The 20,951-nt window shown below is 45.8% G+C and overlaps 1 protein-coding gene across 2 annotated transcripts in view; it reads left to right on the top strand.

Moving 5' to 3' along the window:
- Positions 1 to 19,073, top strand: part of GLB1 (galactosidase beta 1) — an 82,198-nt gene extending 63,125 nt beyond the window's left edge. The window contains exons 15-16 of one of the 2 annotated variants that reach the window (XM_029049526.2): positions 432 to 671; positions 17,512 to 19,073. In XM_029049526.2, the coding sequence (XP_028905359.1) occupies positions 432 to 671; positions 17,512 to 17,778 (507 nt within the window). In that variant the 3' untranslated portion in view covers positions 17,779 to 19,073. The remainder of the gene's footprint in view (positions 1 to 431; positions 672 to 17,511) is intronic. The other variant, XM_029049527.2, reaches the window with a different exon arrangement.
- Positions 19,074 to 20,951: the final 1,878 nt, after the last annotated feature.

Below are 20,951 nucleotides of genomic sequence, written 5' to 3'. Positions count from 1 at the left end.
ACTTTCCTAAGCCCTTGGGAGAATACAATATAACAGAGTTGGTAGACACGTTCTGTGACCATGGCTAGCTTATGGCCTTACCGATGAGGTAGCTGAAGCACAGAGCAGATCACATAGCAGGCAAGTGTCCGAGCCAAAATTAAAACTAGCTGCTCAGACTCCCAGGCCTGTGCTCTTTCTACAAGGCCACACTGCTTCTCACTGCACTTTCTCTCTTGGTAGCTCCTTTGAATGAACCCTGAAGTTTCCTTGGGCTGAGAGCTGTTAAGCTGCAAAGATGGAAATCCCTGACTTTCCTGGCCAGTGTGGGGAGAGGATCTTCCCCACCCAAGTGTTCGTCCCTTACAAGTGAGGTGACATCCCCAGAATGGGGCCCCGGGGCTGGTCTTCTCCCTTGTTCACCAGACTGTTCTGCTCCTTCTCCTCCTTAGGGTCTGGTGTCCAACCTAACCCTCGGCCAGGACGTCCTCACAGACTGGATGGTCTTCCCTCTTGGCATCGACGAGGCCGTACAGGGGGACCTCGCCCACGGTGGTGCGGGAGTGAAGACGGCCAGGAGCCGGTCGGCCGACCTGGGGGTCCCCACTTTCTACGTTGGGCAGTTGTCCATTCCCAGCGGAATCCCAGACTTACCTCAGGACACCTACCTCAAGTTTCCGGGTTGGACCAAGGTACGTGTGGCTCTTGGAAAGAGGGTAGATGGACCGAAGCTTCTTTTTCTGCCTCAGCGTATGGGATGCTCTGAATATGTAAGGAATGGGAAGCTCCCTGAAGTGAGGGGATTGTGAGTTGTTATGGCGAGAAGTTTTATGATGACTGTTTTGTTGGGGCTTATTCTCAACCTCAACAGTCCCATGACCTGACCAATCAGGGCTTTCTTATGCCCTGCATCATCCAGGCCTGGTCTGCACATGTCAAGCTCACAGTCTAAGTAGGAGGGAGAATGGGTATTGAATCCCCATTTTACATTTGAGAGCACTGAGGCCCAGAGAAGGGAACTGTCTTCCCTAAGTTGACACAGCAGGCAAGTGGTAGAACTGGAATTGGAACCCAGATCCTCTGACTCCCAGGACCGTGCTCTTCCCACAAGGCCATGCTGCTTCTCGAGGCCTGAAGTGTGCTGGATGAAGAATCTTTTCGGGTGGGGATTTTCCTACAGAGTCTGCGGGGAAGCAGACATCTAAATAGCAGCCAGCTCTACTTGTAGATAATGGCAAATTCCTTGTTTCTGTGGGTTTCTGCTCTGTCTGGACCTACCCACATCTGCCATCATTCCTGACTGCAGGGTAATGGAATGGGAGAGGGATTACTAAGGAAAATAACAAGGGAGGGAAAAGGTGCTTCCTTCAGAAAACTGAGCCCTGTTCTCTGCCAAGATGCTAGTTTACCCTCAAACATACATAGTTTGTCTTCTATGTTTACGCTACTCAAGAAAGTGGCTATATCTCTTTCCCCTATATACCAGTCACAGTTGATTTCTCTCTTTTTAGTAGCCTAAACGTTTATGTATTTGCATTTTTTTTTTTTGATTGGGCAGAATCTACCTGAAAAGCAGAATTTTCACCCTTTAAACTTCATTTGAAGGCTCCCTGCTCTAAGACTTACCGCTCTCCTGCTCTTCCACAGGAATTGAGCTCATGAGATCATTTACAGAGTATCACGTTGATCTCATTAGGCAGATAGCACATAGATCGTCTGAACATCTGTTCAGGTTTAGCAGTTATTCTGCTATATCAGCCAAAACCCAAAAATATCAACGACGGTCCCAGAATCAGCAAAGAGAGCGGAAGGAGTTCACTGACTCTCCAGAGGCTGGAAATTCCAGCAACGGCTCACCCCAAGGAACAGCAGAGAAGCGTGGAGTAGCAGAGAAGCAAAGTGACCTAGTGGATAAAGCACAGGCCAGGGAGTTAGAAGGACCTGGGTTCTAATCCCAACTCCGCCATTTGTCTGCTGGGTCACCTTGGGAAACTCTCTGAGCCTCAGTTCCCTTATCTGTACAGTGGGGCTGAGCCCATGAGGTTCAGGGACTGTGTCCAACCTGGTTAACTTGTATCTACCCTAGCACTTAGTACAGTGCTTGGCACATAATAAATTCTTGACAAGTAAAAAAAAAAAAAAAAAAAAAGGATCCAAGACCCCAATTTTCCCCGCATCCATAGAAGACTGCAGGCTTAATCAATCAATGGTATTTATCAAACACTTACTGGGAGCAGAACACTGAACTAAGTTCTTAGGGGAGTAAAATAATAATAATTATGGTATTTAAGCACTTACTACATGCCGGGCACTATATTAAGTGTTGGGGAGGTTACAAGCAAATTGGGTTGCTTACAGTTCCTGCTCCATGAGCTATCTTGTTTTTACAGGTGTGATAACTGAGGCATAGGGAAGTGAAGTGGCTTGACCAAGGTCACGCAGCAGGCAAGCAATAGAGCCAGGATTAGAACCCATGACCTTCTGACTCCCAGGCCCCTGCTCTATCCATTACGCCATGCTGCTTCTACAGTATCATATAGCAGAGTTGGTAGACGTATTCCCTGCCCTCAAGAAGTTTACAGCTTAGAGGGGGAGACAGACATTAATATAAATAATTAAATTATGAATATGTACGTAAGTGCTGAGGGTAGGGGAGATAAAGGGCACAAATCGAAGTGCAAGGGCAGTGCGGAAGGGAGAGGGAGTAGAGAAAATGAGGACTTAGTTGGAGAAGACCTCAGGAGTCTGTCTCATTTTTAAACTCAGAGTTGGGCTGGTGGCGGGGGGGGGGGGCGCAGAGATGATTTCCCCGTCGAAGGATTAGGTCAGCAAGGTATAGCTGTGGTGTCCCGCGTGTGGCCTGCTTTGGGAAGTGATATTAATCATGTGGTGATCAGACACCCCGACTTTAGGCTGTTTTGAAACCCTACCTGGAGTTCTAGTGTCTGGAAGAACATTCGGTCATCCTGGTTGGAAATCAGGAAGTCTCTTCTACCCATCCAAAGGATCATTCCTGTTCTCCTCATATCAGGATTGCAAAGGGCCATGTGTCATTTTTCATCTCCTTTCAGTCTTTCAGTCGTATTTATGTATATTAATGTCTGTCTTCCCCTCTAGACTGTGAGCTCGATGTGGGCAGGGAATGTGTCTGTCTGTTGTTGTTTTATACTTAGTACAGTGCTTTTTGCACAGTACGTGCTCAGTAAATATGATTGAATGGATGGATGCAGAGGCTTTCTGTCTTTTATCTGTGAATGGAAGCTGGGCAAAGGGGAGAAGAGGGACTTTTTTTTTAATGGTATTTGTTAAGCGCTTACTATGTGCCAAGCACTGTTCTAAGCGCTGGGATAGATACAAAGTTATCAGGTTGTCCCACGTGGGACTCACAGTCATGATCCCCATTTTACAGATGAAGTAACTGAGGCACAGAGAAGTTAAGTGACTTCCCCAAAGTGACACAGCTGACAAGTGGTGGAGACGGGATTAGAACCCACAACCTCTGTCTCCCAAGCCCGTCCTCTTTCCACTAAGCCATGCTGCTTCTCTTGAGGAGGAGAGGCATCCTGGAATAGATACCCGGATGTGAAGTAGGTAGAAGACGGGTGCTGTGTGGAAAATTGCGAGCTGGAGAAAATGCAGGGAAGGACAGACAATACGACTGGGGGACAAAAGCTAAAAATATTAGGATGCTTGCATCCGGAAAGATGAGGTCAGAGAGCAGACAGGATTGGAAAGCATGGGGACAAGGCAATCACAGAATTGCTAACCAAATCCCGTGAGACTATGAGGGGAAACTCAAAGCTGGCTGATTCAAAACCAACCAAAGGAAGCACTTCATTTTTAAGATATTTAAGCCCTCACTATGTGCTTACACTGTACAGGCGCTGGGGTTGGACACAGTTCATATCCCACTTGGGGCTCACAGTCTTAATCCCCATTTTACAGATGAGGTAACTGAGGCCCAGAGGAGTGAAGTGCCTTGCCCCAAGGTCACACAGCAGACAAGTTGTGGAGCTGGGTTTGGAACCCTGTGCTCTCTCCACTAGACTACGTTGCTTCTCATTTCTTCACTTAGGAGATGGTAAACATCTGGTGTTCGTTAGCCTGGGAAATAGTTCAGGCAGAGGATATCTTGGGATGTATATCAGGTTTGCATGAACTCATGGATAAGATATTCATGGTGGTTAATTGAGAAAGTTAATAATAATAATTAAGCTATTTGATAGGCTCTTACTATGGGCCAGGCACTATAGTAAGCGATGGGGAGAATACGAGTACATTGGGTTGACATAGTCCCTGTCCCACATGGGGCTCCCTGTCTTTATCCCCATTTTACAGGTGAGGGAACTGAAGCCCAGAGAAGTGAAGTGACTTGTCCAAGGTCACACAGCAGACTCACAGAGGGGCCAAGAGTAGAACCCAGGTCCTTCTGACTCCCAGGCCTGTGTTCTATCCACTAGACCATGATGGTGCATTCATAACTGTGAGCGTGGAAGTAAAGGAGGCGGCTATCACATGGTTGCCCCCAAGCATTCCGCTTCTATTTGCAGAGAAAGAATACTGGCCTGATTGAACCAGGATGTCATTGCTTACAGGAGCTAGTGATTCATTCAGTCGTATTTATTGAGCACTTACTGTGTGCAGAATTAGAGAAGCAGCGTGGCTCAGAGGAAAGAGCGCGGGCTTGGGAGTCCGAGGTCACGGGTTCTAATCCCGGCTCCGCCGCTAGTCAGCTGTGTGACCTTGGGCAAGTCATTTGGCTTCTCTGCGCCTCAGTTACCTCCTCTGTCAAATGGGGATTAAAAAAACTGTGAGCCCCACATGGGATAACCTGATCACCTTGTATCCCCCAGCGCTTAGAACAGTGCTTTGCACATAGTAAGCGCTTAGCAAATACCACAATTTATTTTTATTTTTTTTTAGACTATACGTCTCTTAAGGGCAGGGAATGTTTCTGCCTGTTGTATTGTACTCTCCCAAGTGCTTAGTACAGTGCTCTGCACATAGCACTCAATAAATACCATTGAATCTAAGTGCTGTGGTGGCCATAAGATAATTGGAAAATAATAGGAGAAGCAGCATGGCTCAGTGGAAAGAGCACGGGCTTTGGAGTCAGAGGTCATGGGTTCGAATCCCGGCTCGGCCACTTGTCAGCTGTGTGACTTTGGGCAAGTCACTTCACTTCCCTGGGCCTCAGTTCCCTCATCTGTAAAATGGGGATTAAGACTGTGAGCCCCACGTGGGACAACCTGATTCCCCTGTGTCTACCCCAGCGCTTAGAACAGTGCTCTGCACATAGTAAGCACTTAACAAATACCAACATTATTATTATTATTATAATCAGGAAACTCTCATTTAACCCACATTTTTGGGTTGCGGGTCTGTTCGACCTTCACGACGTTGTTAAAATCTGCCCTTTCCTCTCCGTCCCAAACTGCTACCACAGCGTGGCTCAGTGGAAAGAGCCCGGGCTTGGGAGTCAGAGGTCATGGGTTCGAATTCCGAGTCTGCCCCTTGTCAGCTGTGTGACTGTGGGCGAGTCACTTCACTTCTCTGTCCCTCAGTTACCTCGTCTGTAAAATGAGGATTAAGACTGTGAGCCTCATGTGGGACAACCTGATGACCCTGTATCTACCCCAGCGCTTAGAACGGTGCTCTGCACATAGGAAGCGCTTAACAAATACCAACATTAATATTATTACCACGTTAATCCAATCACTTACCCTATCCTGCCCTGATTACCGTATCAGCCTCCTTGCTGACCTCCCCGCCTTCTGTCTCTCCCCACTCCAGTCCACACTTCACGCCGTTGCCCGGATCATTTTTCTACAAAAACATTCGGGACATGTCTCCCCACTCCTCAAGGACCTCCAGCGGTTGCCCATCCACCTCCTCATCAAACAGAAACTCCTCACCATTGGCTTTAAAGCACTCAATCACCTCGCCCCCTCTTACCTCACCTTGCTACTCTCCTACCTCAACCCAGCCTGCACACTTCGCTCCTCTAATGCCAACTTTATCACTGTACCTCAATCTCATCTATCTCACCGAATACCTCTCACCCACATCCTGCCTCTGGCCTGAACACCCTCCCTCCTTATGCCCGACAGACAATTATTCTCCTCCCCTTCAAAGTCTTCTCGAAGGCACACCTCCTCCAAGAGGCCTTCCCCGACTAAGCCTTCTTTTCCTCTTCTCCCACTCCCTTCTGCGTCACCCTGATTTCCTCCCTTTATTCATCCCCCCTTCCCAGCCCCACAGCACTCATGTACATATCCGTAATTTATCCGTATTAATGTCTGTCTCCTCCTCTAGACCGTAAGCTCACTGTGGGCAGGAAATGTCTGTTTATTGTTATATTGTACTCTCCCAAGCACTTAGTACGGTGCTCTGCGCACAATCAGTGCTCAGTAAATACGAGTGACTGACCGACAGGTTGTACACAAGGGGCTCACATTCTAAGTAGGAGGGAGTTGGCTTTAATACCCAATTTGCAGAGAAGGAAATTGAGGCACAGAGAAGTGACTTGTCCCAGGGCACACAGCAGACAAGTGGCAGAGCTGGGATTAGAAACCAGATCCTCTGACTCCCAGGTTCATGCTATTTTTCAATGTCTTCTCTTACTGTCCATACCGTAGTAATAATAATATTTATTAAGCACTCTGTGTGGAACACTGGGAAGGAATATCCAGGTGGGAATTAGACATGGATCCTGTCCCTGAAAGGACTTGGAATCTGTGAACATCGTAAATTGGGGAAGAATGTAGACAGACACATAAGGAGCAGTGAAACGTGAAAAAGGCATTAAGGACAACTTCACAAGCCACGAAATAAAAACAGCGTCTAAGGAACGTGACAAAGTCAAATACAGAAAAGTATTTCTATTAATAAAACTTGTAGGATATGTTAAGCACTTACCATGTGCCAAGCACTGTACTGAGTGCTGGAGTAGATACAAGAGCATCAGGTCCACGTGAAGTTCACAGTCTAAGTAGGAGGGAGAACAAGTATTGAGTCTCCCTTATGTAGAGAAGGGAACTGAGGCATGAAGAAATTAAGTGACTTGCCCAAGGTGTGAAGTATGAGGCGGAGGTGTGAGGTACGAGGCGGAGCCGGGATTAGAGCCAAGGTCCTCTGACTCCCAGGCCCGTCTCTTTCCACTAGGCCGTGCTGCTTCTTTGTTCCCCAAACCCAAAATAGGTAACTATCTTCCGCTTTTTAGGTTGGAAAGAAGACAAGGGTAGAGTGGGTGGATTATGATCATTTTTCAATTGCAAATGCTTTATGATTTCTCTTTGTGGCTTGCAAAAAAAGACAAATAGTTTCTTTTTAACTCGTTCATTTTTTTTTCCGCTTTGACGTTTAAGAAATCGTAGAACTGAGGAAACAATGTTTCCGCATCAAGGGGGAACTCAGGACTCAGCTGACCTGTGTCAGCTTCACACACGATCTTGGATTTCTGAAGCCCGCTTCAGGCAGTTTTCGAAAAAATAACTATGGTGCCGGCCAGCCTAGTTTACACCCGCTTCCAGCTGCTCTTGCTTACTTTAAATTCCTGAACTTCTAAATCACTCAGTGTAGCTCCTGTCTTTTTTTTAAATTTATTTATAGTATTTGTTAGGCACTTACTATGTGCCATTCATTCAGCGTACTTACTGAACTCTTACTGTGTGTAGAAAACTGTACTAAGCTCTTGGAAAGTACAATTTGGCAACAAATAGAGACAATCCCTGCCCAACCAGGGGCTCACAGTCTGTACTAAGCTCTAGGGTAGATACAGGTTGATCGGGTGGGACACAGTCCCTGTCCCACATGGGGCTCACAATCTTAATCCCCATTTTACAGTTAAGGTAACTGAGGCCCAGAGAAGGTAAGTGTCTTGCCTAAGGTCACACAGCAGACAAGTGGTGGACCTGGGATTAGAACCCAGGTCCTTCTGACTTCCAGCCCCTATCCATTAGACCGTGCTGCTGCTTCTGTTCCATTTTTGGGACAATTAATGCAGGTGACCACTTGGTCACCCCAAACCCCTCCTTCACCCCCTCCGCTGCTGGTCAGAGAGGAAAGCTAAAGCGTAGGGTTATTTCCCAATGCACTGTTTTAACATGGTATAATATGGTATAATAACAGTAAATAAGAATTGATACACTTCTTTTGAAGAATAATTTTTCCTCCCTACAAAATATTCCCAATGTACTAGGGATTTGGGGATTTTGGACTGAATGGGAATTATTGTTCTCATTAGAAAGAGTCATAAAGAGTAGTAAAAGGCTTTGCATTTTGAAGCTTTAAAATAGTCAGTAGCAAGATCTCATTTATCTCTAAATTTGCCATAATAATAATTGTGGTTTTTCAAAAGAGCACTTATATGCCAAGCACTGTACTAAGTGCTGTGGTAGATTCAAGATATTCACGTCTCACATTGGGCTCACAGTCTGAGTAGGGGGGAGAACAGGTATTGAATCCCCATTTTGCAGATGAGAGAACTGAGGCACAGAGAAACGAAGTGGCTTGCCCAAGGCCCCACAGCAGACGTGTCGGAGCCAGAATTAGAACCCGGGTCCTCTGACTCCCAGGCCCTTGCTCTGTCCCCTAGGCTCTGCAGATTCTCAACAGCTCAATCTACTTCTGCCTTTTAATGACTCAAAAGTAGGTCAAGTTGGTTTTCAGTGGATCATTTCTCGTTACCAACACAAATTTGAACACAAATACAAAACTTTTTTTTAAAAATAAAGATAAAGCCTTTGACCTCCTGGTTTAACTTGAGCTCTCTCCCCAACTGTGATAAACCCCACACCTCATGACTAAGCCTGTCACTTCCCACAAGCCAACCTCAGCAGAGAGCTGTAGCAGCCACCGAATCGGAAGCCTGCCTCAGGACCCCGAGCGAGACATCTTCTTGTTACCTGTTCCTGCCATTTCTGACACTGTTGCTGCTTCGACCTCCAGCCCCAGTCCCAAGGCATTTATGTACATACCTTTAAATGACGCAGTATAAATTACTTATTTTTTTCATATTAAGGTTAGTCTCCTACCTGCTCCCTTTGCTCTTCCCCCCTTCACGGCACTTATATCCGTATCTGTCATTTTATTTGCTTGTAACGGTGTCTGCCTCCCCGTCTCTAAGCCAGGGGTCTGTGGTGGGCGGAGAATCTGACCGTTTATTGCTGTATTGTGCTCTCCTAAGCGCTTAGTACAGTGCTCTGCACACATTAAGCGCTCAATATATGCGATTAGATGAGTGAATGAATGTAAGCTCGTTATGGGCAGGGAACATGTCTGCTAGTTCTGTTGTATTGTACTCTCTCAAGCGCTTAGTACAGTGCTCTGTACACAGTAAGTGCTCAAAAAGTAGTATTGAATGAATGAATAAGCTTGTTATGGGCAGGGAACGTGTTTGCTAGTTCTGTTGTACTCTCTCAAGCACTTAGTACACTGCTCTCCACTTGCTGTATGACCTTAGACAGGTCACTTCACTTCTCGGTGCCTCAGTTACCTCATCTGGAAAATGGGCATTAAGATTGTGAGGCTCACATGGGACAACCTGATGACCCTGTATCTACCCCAGTGCTTAGAACAGTGCTCTGCACATAGTAAGCACTTAACAAATACCAACATTATTATTATTATTAACAAATATTAAAAAAAGAGATCTGTGAACCCTGGTGGGGAATATTTGGATTTGTGGAGAACTAATTGGAGGAGCTTCACTTCAGCCCTTCTTCCAGGGTCCCTTGGAGTTGGGGAGTCTAGGATTTGAGATGCCCTCTGACTTCTTTGAGCGGCCATAGTTGCTTTCATCTCAGCGGAGCAGGGTCATCCCTTCACTCGGAAGCTGCTGATCGCGGGTAAGCCCAGTACTTTCAAGAAGCAGGGTGGCCCGGTGGAAAGAGCGTGGGCCTGGGAGTCGGAGGATCAGGGTTCTAATTCCGCCTCTGCCAATTGTCTGCCATGTGGCCCTGGGCGAATCACTTCACTTCTCTGTGCTTCAGTTATCGCGTCTGTAAAATGGGGATTAAGACGGTGAGCCGCAGGTGGGACATGGACTGTGTCTCCAACCTGATTAGCTTGCATCTACTCCGGCACATAGTTAATGCTGAACAGTTACCTTTGGGCAAGTCACTTGACTTCTCGGTGCCTCAGTGACCTCATCTGTAAAATGGGGATGAATGAATGAGGGGCTGATTAACTTGTGTCTCCTCTAGCACTCAGAACAGTGCTTGATGCATAGGAAACAGTTAACAAATGCTCTCCTTGTTATCATTATTGGCATCTTTTGAGAGACAGATTAGAATTTGAGTTAATTCTGTTTCCAATTCAAAGGCTAAAACAAGATATTTACACGTTCTTGGTACAGGGAGTTATGGGCTTCTTAAAAGGAATGATGAACGGTAAAGGGGATTTCCCTTTGAGAATGAATATCAATCCATCAGCGGTATATATTGAGCGCTTACTCTGTGCTGAGGACTGTTCTAAGCGCTTGGGAGAATACAGTGTAACAGACACATTCTCTGACTATCTCCTTCAAGGTCAAGCCACAGGGAGTCATGGTTGGGTGTTTCCGACCTGATTATCTTCCGTCTACTCCAGTGCTTAGAATGGTTCTTGTCACATAATAAGCACATAGCAAATACCACAATTATTATGGTACCACAATTGAGAAGCAGCAAGGCCCAGTGGATAGGGCAAGGGCCTGGAAATCAGAAGGGCCTGGGTTCTAATCCCGGCTCCGCCACTTGTCTGCTGTGTGACCGTGGGCAAGCCACTTCACTTCTCTATGCCTCCGTTACCTCATGGGGATTAAGACTGTCAGCCCCATGCGGGACAGGGACTGTGCTACCCGATTAGCTTGAATCTATGCCAGCGCGTAGTACAGTGGCTGGCACATAGTAAGCGCTTTACAAGTATCGTACAAACAATTATTAATGCAAAGGCCAGAAGGATGTTACTGCTGTGTCATCAATGGACACCCTCAAAAGATTAGGGGCCGTCACTCTATTACCTACTTTTGTGTCTGCCTGTGAGTTCCTTCCTTTGTGACTTTGATTAATGTAAAACTTTCCGCAATGCCTTGCCTAGTAGTGACTACCATACTCCCAAACCTGTCAGCAGTGGCAGAGAGAGGGCTAACCTGTATTCCTCACCCCTAATCATGCATCTCTGCACGAGTGGAATAGCACCCAAAATTTGGCCTCATGGCGGGAGAGTGTGACTGGGCCTTTATATGCTTCCTCCTCCCTCCCCCTCTCTTCTCCATCCTTCCCCCTGCGCCTAAATCCTCCATTTTCCTTGTCTGTGACTCCTATGGAATGCGAGGCCAAATATATTCACAGATACAGCCTCCACATAGCTTGGTGTTCATGGACTTTGATATTATTTTTTAAAAATATGATATTTCCTAAGCGCTTACTAAGTCCAAAACATCGTACGAAGCTCTGAGGCAGATAGAAGCTAATCAGGTTGGATTCAGTTCATGTCCCATGTGAGACTCACAGTCTTAATTCCCATTTTACAGGTGAGGTAACCGAGGCACAGAGAAGAAAAGTGACTTACCCAAGGTCACACACCAGACAAATGGCAGAGCTGGATTTAGAACCCAGGTCCTTCTGCAAAGAGGCAGGAGAGTGCTGGAATTGGGTGCAATTTAGAGTATTTCTTTTTTAAATAGCATTCGTTAGGCGCTTACTATGTGTCAGACACTGTAATAAGTGCTGGGGTAGATTCAGGTTTATCAGGAAGGATGCAGTCCCTGTCCCACATGGGGCTCACAGCGTAAATATGTAGGGGAACAGGTATTGAATCCCCTTTTTGCAGTTGAGGAAACTGAGAAGTGAAGTGATTTTCCCAGGGTCTCACAGCAGGCGAGAGGCAGAGCCAGGTTTAGAACCCAGGTCCTCTGGCTCCCAGGCCCGATCTTTCCACTAGGCCACTGCTTCTTGAGGATGATCTTTGCGGTGAAGCCGCAGAATCTGCAAGCCTGCTAGTTGACAAACTTGCAGCCCTCCCTTAAAGATATCACCTTCCCCCTTTCGATATCCCAGCTAACTACCGTCTTTGCAGCCGAAACCCAGCCGCCACCCCCCCACTTCCCCAGAGACACGCAGACAAACGCAGACTTTTTCCTGTGCGTTTGCTTGATACAAGCACCCTCTCACTGTAGCAGGTTGATAATGCCTTTGGACCTGAAAAATTCAGCAGCTTTTACCGACTACCGAATTTTTCACTCCTTGTGGCTAATCGTCCCTTGTCTCGGGTGAGTGGGCGAGTGCTAATTTGACTCCGTGATTAAACACGAGCAGCCCAGAGGAGTGGGGTTGAATCGTCTTTTTCAGCAGAGTGGTCTGGTGCAAAGAGCATGGGCCTGGGAGTCAGAGGATCTGTTCTCAGCTCCACTCCTTGTCTGCTGGGTGACCTCGGACAAGTCACTTGACTTCCCTGTGCCCTAGTTCCCTCAGCTGTAAAATGGGGATTGACTCTGAGCCCCATGTGGGACCGGGACTGTGTCCAACCAAGAACAATGCTTGACACACTGTAAGCGCTAAACAGATATATATTTATATAAAATATATATATATATATATTTTCATTACCCTATTTCATTAACAAAATAAATGTACATCGCCTTGATTCTATTTATTTGCTATTGTTTTAATGAGATGTTCATCCCCTCAGTTCTATTTATTGCTATTGTTCTTGTCTGACCGTCTCCCCCGAGTAGACCGTAAGCCCGTCAAAGGACAGGGACTGTCTCTATCTGTTACCAATTTGTACATTCCAAGCACTTAGTACAGTGCTCTGCACTTAGTAAGTGCTCAAATACTATTATATGTATACTATACTATATACTATATATATATATATATACTATACTATATATATATACAATTATTTGTATATACAATCATATACTATATATAAATACTATATATATATATATACAATCATTTCTGATTCTGTGATGCCTTGGGGGTATTCCATCAAGATTTTGGTGACTCCCTCATCCTATTACAGAAAATGAGGGGAAGGGCACAGTAAGAAATTCAGCCTTGATTCATTCAATAGTATTTATTGAGCGCTTACTATGTGCAGAGCACTGTTCTAAGCGCTTGGAATGTACAATTCAGCAACAGATAGAGACAGTCCCTGCCCATTGATGGGCTTACAGTCTAATCGAAGATACTGTTTTTTGGTCCAGATCTCCATGCCAATGGGTAACCACTGAAGGAGGAGAAATTTCACTGAATTCCCACCTCTCCCATAGATCTGCGTGCATTTTTTATGGCATTTGTTCAGCATTTAATAGGTGTCAAATACGTTCTAAGCGTTGGGGTAGGTACGAGTTAATTATCAGACACAGTCCCGTCCTGCATGGGACTCATGGTCTAACTGGAGAGTGCCTGAAGAACAATATAGCATAGACATTGGGAAAAAGTAACCGTTGTCTCATCCACCTACCCCCTCTTCAACTTTATGAAACACATCTGTGGGTGTAGAAAAGGATATGAGCTAAACCACTGTGCAGCCATTTACTACAAGCTTTATTTATCTGCTATGAGTGCTGTCTAATCAATTATCCTTTTAATGGTCAAACGCCTCTCAATATAGCTTCTATCAGGAACATTTCCTTCAACCGATCATGGTTCAGTTCTGACCTTAGTAGGACTTCACTGGCAACACCAGTTCTAATCCGAGTCTCTTGTTTACCTCTCTCTCATTCTCAAACCCCAAGGCTTCTTGGAGGAAATATGATTCTAGTAGGGCTTTTAAGAGGTTGGGGGGAAGTGGTGGTCTAGAAGGGGGAAGGAGCTCCAAAGAAGAGTGAGGTTGTGAGGGGGGTTGATGGTGAAAGAGGAGAGATCGAGGTGGAACAAGAAGATTGGCGTGAGCAGAGCAAAGTGTGTAGTGGGTTGTAGTGGGAGAGAAGTGAGGTGAAGTAGGAGGGGGCAGCTCATTGAGCGCTTTAAAGCTGATGGTAAGGAGATTCTTTCTGATACTGAGGTGGATGGGCAATCACTGGAGGTTTTTGGGGAGTGGGGAGAAATGTACACGCTATTAAAAGAAGCAGCGTGGCTCAGTGGAATGAGCCCGGGCTTGGGAGTCAGAGCTCATGGGTTCGAATCCTGGCTCCGCCGCTTGTCAGCTGTGTGACTGTGGGCAAGTCACTTAACTTCTCTGTCTCAGTTACCGCATCTGTAAAATGGGGATGAAGACTGTGAGCCTCACGTGGGACGACCCGATTACCCTGTATCTACCCCAGCGCTTAGAACAGTGCTCTGCACATAGTAAGCGCTTAACAAATACCAACATTATTATTCATGGAGGTGTTTCACTCATCAAAGCCACTCACTTTTTCACCAGTGTTGCTTCTCAGTACTTTGGAAGAGCAATACATCTTGCAAACTCTGAGGCCCGTCTAGTGTATTACTGCAGGGAAAGCTGAGAAACAGCAAGGCCTGGTGGCTAGAGCGTAGGCCTGGGAGTCAGAAGGACCTGGGTTCTAATCTTAGCTCTGCCACTTTCTGCTTCATGACCTTGGGCAAGTCACTTGACTTCTGTGTGCCTCAGTTACCTCATCTGTAAAATGGAGATTGAGACCGTGAGCCTTATGTGGGACAAGGACTATGTCAAACCTAATTCCAAGTGCTTAGTACAGTGCTCTGCACATAGTAAGCGCTCAATAAATACTATTGAATGAATGAATGATCTCGTATCTACCTTAGTACAGTGCCTGACTCATAGTAACTGCTTAACAAATACCACAATTATTATTATTATTTTTATTACAGGCACCAGAAAACATCAGAATACTATCTCCACGGCAAATAGTTTGCTTGAATGTACTATCCTCAGCGGATGCTCAAGAAATATGCTAAAGGACAATAATCTTATCTGCTCCTTGAGGTTGAGAAAAGAGAAATTAACTTGTGGCTATTGTGTCAAACTAGAATCAGATGACTTTTTTTTGCAATTATTTCATAAACTAATGTTCATTGTGCAGCAGAGGCTTAAGCCCAACACCCATCATTTTATTTGAGGAAGAAATTCCAGTGTTCATCTGCTTTTATAGCATTGCAGTCTCCCAAATCTGCACAAACCAGGGATAGGTTTTTAGAGAGGGAGTGACTTGGTGAGAGCCTTTTCACCCTGGATAAAGCTAACATGCCCTGCTGTACAAAACTGAGCTGTGCACAGTGTCAAACTGTGAAATTGCCCTCCATTTTCTAAATGACTACACCCAACGCCTTCTCACGAATGATTATCATATAAATGCGAGTTACTCATTCTTATACTATTAGGAAGGGATTTGCATTAATTTAGGTTGTTTTCTCTTTAAAGTTTCATTCCCACTGTCCATAAACCGTTCAATTCTTTGGTTAGGAAAAGCCAGAATCATTGCTGGCAAAAATTTCAGCCACCAAATCAGCCTGATGAGATCATTTCCCTTTGATTTATCTGGTTTTCTCTGTCCTGTTTGTTTTGTTTTATGGTGTTTAAGTGCTCACTATGTGCCAAGCACTGTTGTAAGCACTGGAGTAGTTACAGAGTACTCAGGTAGGACACAGTCCATGTCCCACGTGGGGCTCACGGTCTTAATCCCCATTTTACAAATGAGAGAACTGAGGCCCAGAGAAGTGAAGGGACTTGCCCAAGGTCACACGGCAGGCGTAGCCAGGATTAGAACACACTGCTTCTCGGCTTTCCCTGATTACGTTGTACCTATCCGGTGCTTAGAACAGTGCTTGGCACATAGTAAGCGCTTGAAAAATAGCATAGTTAAAAAAAAAAATAATGCACTAGACAGGCCTCCGAGAGTTTGCAAGACTTACTGCTTTTCCCAAAGTGTTGAGAAGCAGCGTGGTCTAGTGAAAAGGGCATGGGGCTGTAGTCAGGAGACCTGAGTTCTAAACCTGGCTCTGCCATTTCAATCCATCCTATTTCCTGAGCGCTTACTGTTCACAGAACTCTGTAAGAACTCAGGCCCTCACTGGACCAAGCAGGCTCTCGAGACTTCTTCGGTATCCCATCCCTATTTTCCTCAGGTCATTGTGGGCAGGGAATCTGTCCGCCCATTCTCTTCTACTGTCCTCTCCCAAGCGCTTAGTACAGTGCTCTGCACAGAGTAAGCACTGTAGAAGTGCCACTGGTTGGTTCTCATCTTGGGGGATGGGTTGCCGTGGGAATAGATGGTTTCCCCTCTGTGGTACTAAATTGAGGAGGGCCTTCATGTGCTAAGGAGAAAGGGTGAAAAGCAAAACTCACTAAGTTAGAAATTCTGGCTCAGTGTCCCTAAAATAAATAGCAGTGTGGCCTAGTGGAAAGAGCACGAGCCTGGGAGTCAGAAGGACCTGGATTCTAATCCCGTCTCTGCCAAATGCTTGCTGGGTGACCTTGAGCAAATCATTTAGCTTCTCTGTGCCTCAGTTCTCCTGTCCTCCCTCCTACTTGGACTGTGAGCCCCATGCGGGACAGGCACTGTGTCCAACCTAATTCACTTGTATCTACCCCAGTGCTTAGAGCAGTGTTGGAAACATAGTAAGCACATAACAAAAACCATAAAAAAATTGGGGAATTTAAGTGCTCGCTCTGTGCCAAGGATTGTGCTCAGTGCTGGAGTTGCTGCAGTAGTCAGATCAGAAACTGTCCCTATTCCACATGAGGCTTGAACTTGAAGGGAGAGAAGAGAACAGGTATTTAGTCCCCATTTTGCAGATGGGCAACTGAGGCAGAGAGGGGAAGTGACTTGTCCAAGATCACACGGCGGGCAGGTGGCAGAACCGAGATTAAACGTGGCCTAGTGGATAGAGCACGGGCCTGGGAGTCAGAAGGGCCTGGGTTCTAATCCAGGCTCAGCCACATGTCTGCTGTGTGACCTTGGGCAAGTCACTTCACTTCTCTATGCCTCCGTTACCTCATCTGTAAAATGGAGGTTAGGACTTTGAGCCCCTAATAATAATAACTGTGGGACAGGGACTGTGACCAACCTGATTAACTTGTAGCCACCCAAGAGCTTAGAATAGTGCTTGGCACAAAGTAAACGTTTAATGAGTGCCATTATTATTAGGTCTCCTCCCTCCCAGTCTTAAGCTCTTTCCAGAAGGTCCTAGTGTCTGGATTCCCTTTTCTCCCCCGTCTCCCTCTCTCTCTGAAGTTGAGGCAAACAAGGGGCGGGATGGCCAGGAGGGCAGAGAGGGCTGTGAAAGTTGTTTCTCAGCAAATGGGGAGCTTTCCAAGTTCATCTTATCACATCCAAGAGAGAAACTGAATGGGTGGGCTGTTTTTGCAGCAGGATGCCTCCGATCAAGATTACAGCACGCGGCTGAGTTCTTAACCTGTGCACTCGGCTGGGACTCTCTCCTTCATGTGGTATTTTCCTCTTCAGGCAGGCTGGGCTCTGGGCACCCAAAGGATGTGCAGTGGGGTGTTCGGGAGGAAGATCGAGACAATGATCAAGCCTGAGTTTTTATCGCCGCAAAACTATCTCCCCCTCAGAGGTGTTTACCGTTCTTGAGCTGCGCACTTCGTGTTTTGCAGGGCCAGGTTTGGATCAACGGCTTCAATCTCGGCCGCTACTGGCCGGTCCGAGGTCCCCAGGAGACGTTATTCGTCCCGAGAAACATCCTGGTGACGTCGGCGCCAAACAACATCACGGTGCTGGAATTGGAGCGGGCTCCGTGTGCTGCCTCAGAGAAGTGCGCCGTGGAATTTGTGGACACGCCACTTCTCAACGCAACCCTCGCCTATGAGAGTCGTCATCAGGAGAGGATGTTTAGTAGAGGATCGTGGCAGGACCATTTATAATGGCTGCATCCAACTGAAGCGTCTGCTTTTTTTTTTTTTAAACTTCAGGGGTCGTTCGTTTCCCTCCCAATTTATGATCTGGAGTCTAGAGAAAATCAGATCCTCAAATTCTCCTGGTTCTGTCTCTTTATAAATCTACGTTGGGCAATATGTGTTCCTTGAGCACAGGAACTACCCCTGAACTCCATAAACTTCTAAATGGTTACCTCTCCCTCTGTGGGCGCTCAATAAGTGGTTGGTGGTAATGATAAAAATCAATGAAGCACACACCCAGAGGCTTTGAGCTGAGGTGTGTTTTGATTTTAAACTCTAGGGAGGAATTAATGAAAATAAAAAGCCATTTTGTCTTCTGTTCCCTTTTGGTGAAATTGGACCACGTGTTCACCATCGGGGGTCGAATGTTTTTTCTTGGATACGAAACCCAGACCCTTCTTTCTTAAAACTGGTATCTCTCTTCGAAACTTTAATGTTTGGTAGCCTATGAGTAGTGGAGAGAGCCTGTGTTTCTTCTTGCCCAGCTCAAATTGCAAAGTATCATCAAGGACACTCCAAGTGACCCTGTGAAAATATAGGTTAACTTACCTACTAAGTTTATAGCAAGGTTGCTTTCTCCCTTCAGCATCCCCAAGTTTAGGAGCTAATTATCCAGTGGAATCTTTCTAAAATTCTGCCACGTGGCCTGCAGTTCTGGACACACTTTAAGAATCCCAGTCAACATTTAAGCCCGAAGCGGAATTTCAACTTTTGATGGCATATCTACTCTTGAGGGGAGGAGGTTGGTCGGCTCCTTTGTTATCCTTTGGATTCAAAGGAACCCTTTTGGAAAGTGATGGAAGGAAAACTGTATTTACCATGTCTGCGCTAGAGTCCATGGAAAAAATTGAATAGTGAATTCAGTGAATTTCCTGGAAGCACCCTTGAAGACTCTGTCTGCTGGAGTTCAGGGGCATTAGGTCACAGTAGCATAGTCACCGCTGGGCAAACATTAACACTCCAGCCTAAATTAATGCTGCCCCAATAATCTCCGCAGTTTCAAAGCTGACTGTCTGAAGGCCCCAAAGTGCAAGCTAGAAAACGCAAAAGTGTCGCCATTTTGTTTTGATCTTCAGGAAGTGGGAACAATGGCATCCTCTACTGAAGAGGCAAGTTTTTGGAGGAGAAGGGGAAAAAATAGTGGCAGAATTATGTAAGTCTTCAGTCCCTTAGATCGACTTTCCCCACTGAGTCCTGGGTTTAAAGAGAAATCATGTGGGTGGGGAAAAAATCAGTTATTTTTAATAAATGTTGAAAATACAGACCTTAGTTATGTGGCATTTCTTTCTACTCTCAGTGCAAACTTGCCTCGAATGTATCATTTCTATGGCCTGGTAAGTAGGGGAAGGGTTAGTTTAGAAAGAAACAACACTCTGAAGCAGCGTGGCCTAGTGGAAAGAGCATGGGCCTGGGAGGCAGTGGACCTGAGTTCTCTGCCACTTGTCTGATGTGTCACGTAACTTCTCTGTGGCAGCTTTCTCATCTGTAAATGGGGATTAAATCCCACTCCCTCCTAGTTAGACTGCGAACCCCACGTGGGACCGGAACTGTGTCCCCGCTGATAATTACGTATCTACCGTAGCACTTAATTCTTGCACGTAATACTTGGCACGTAGTGAGCACTCGACAAGTGCGATTTAAAAAGCAAAAACCTGGCAAGCCAGGAAATGTGGGCTTAACTGCAAAGCTTCCTTAGACTTACATCATTACACTGAAATCTTAACTCACCCCAAAGAATCACTAATTGCCTTTAGGGTGCTGACAAAGCCTTGCTGCTACCAAATGGGTTCTGTCCACGTCGTTTGGAATTAGTTCCCCAAATTAGTTATGCTATTTAGTGATCTAAATTAGTTCTGTCTAGTCGTTTTGAAATCAGTGTGAGGAATCTGTATAAGGTTACGAGCAGGAACACTGGGTGCTTATCCCCAACCATGCAGAGTCTTGACCACTAAGATGCAAATCCTAGAATCCCCTGGGCCTTGAAGCTTTCATTTTCTTTCTCCTTGCCTTGGCTCTCTAAGCTAAACAGAGGTTCCTTTGGGCCCCTAAAACTCTGTGTTTTGCACCTCATTCCCATGATCTGAAAGAGTTAATGCTAATAGTTAAGCTAATAATTAGCTTGCCCTATTCACTGAATTTGCAAGTTGACTTTAAAAGACCCATAGAAGCAGCGTGGCTCAGTGCAAAGAGCCCAGACTTGGGAATCAGAGGTCATGGGTTCAAGTCCCGGCTCTGCCACTTGTCAGCTGTGTGACTGTGGGCAAGTCACTTAACTTCTCTGTGCCTCAGTTACCTCATCTGTAAAATGGGGATTAACTGTGAGCCTCACGTGAGACAACCTGATTACCCTATATCTCCCCCAGCGCTTAGAACAGTGCCTTGCACATAGTAAGCACTTAACAAATACCAACATTAACATTATTATGAATAATAAGGACCAGGGAATAACTTTGGCCCTGGAAGAATTTAGCTCAATAAGCTTGCTTTTGGGGGTTTTTTTTGCCTTCATACTCAAATTCCCTAATGATGAAGGGTTGTACGTTGTGGCTTTAGCTTGGGTTTTGTGTGTGTGTGTGGGAGAGAGAGAAAGAGAGACAGAGAAATGGTGATTCTGTTGAACTTACCAAATGAATAATATAAATAGTCAAGTGCGACTAGGAGTCAGTGAACTGAAGAAATGGAACATTTCCTTGGGGGAAAGTTGTGTATGTGTGTTTGTGTGTGGTGGGTGTCTTTCTGACAAGTTGAATTCTGAAGAACCATGTTTCATTATCAGTTTTCATAATTGCCCTATTCACTGAATTGGCAAGTTGACTCTAAAAGATCCACAGAAGCAGCGTGGCCAAGTGGAAAGAGCATGGGACTGGGCTCTAATCCCGGCTCTACCACTTTTCTGCCATGTGACCTTGGACAAGTCACTTCACTTCTCTGTGCCTCAGTTCCCTCATCTGCAAAATGCGAGCTCATGTGGGATGGGGACTGTGTCCTACCTGATTGTCTTTTACTTACCCTAGCACTTAGAACAGTGCTTGACACATAGTAAGCGCTTAATACTGTAATTATTACAGTGCTTGACACATAGTAAGGGCTTCACAAATTCCATGATTACTATTGTTAAGATAGAGCAGTCTCTATTTAGC

Source organism: Ornithorhynchus anatinus, chromosome 21 (assembly GCF_004115215.2).
Source record: "Ornithorhynchus anatinus isolate Pmale09 chromosome 21, mOrnAna1.pri.v4, whole genome shotgun sequence".
Classification (NCBI taxonomy): domain Eukaryota; kingdom Metazoa; phylum Chordata; class Mammalia; order Monotremata; family Ornithorhynchidae; genus Ornithorhynchus; species Ornithorhynchus anatinus.
This window is presented reverse-complemented; position numbering and strand designations above follow the sequence as displayed.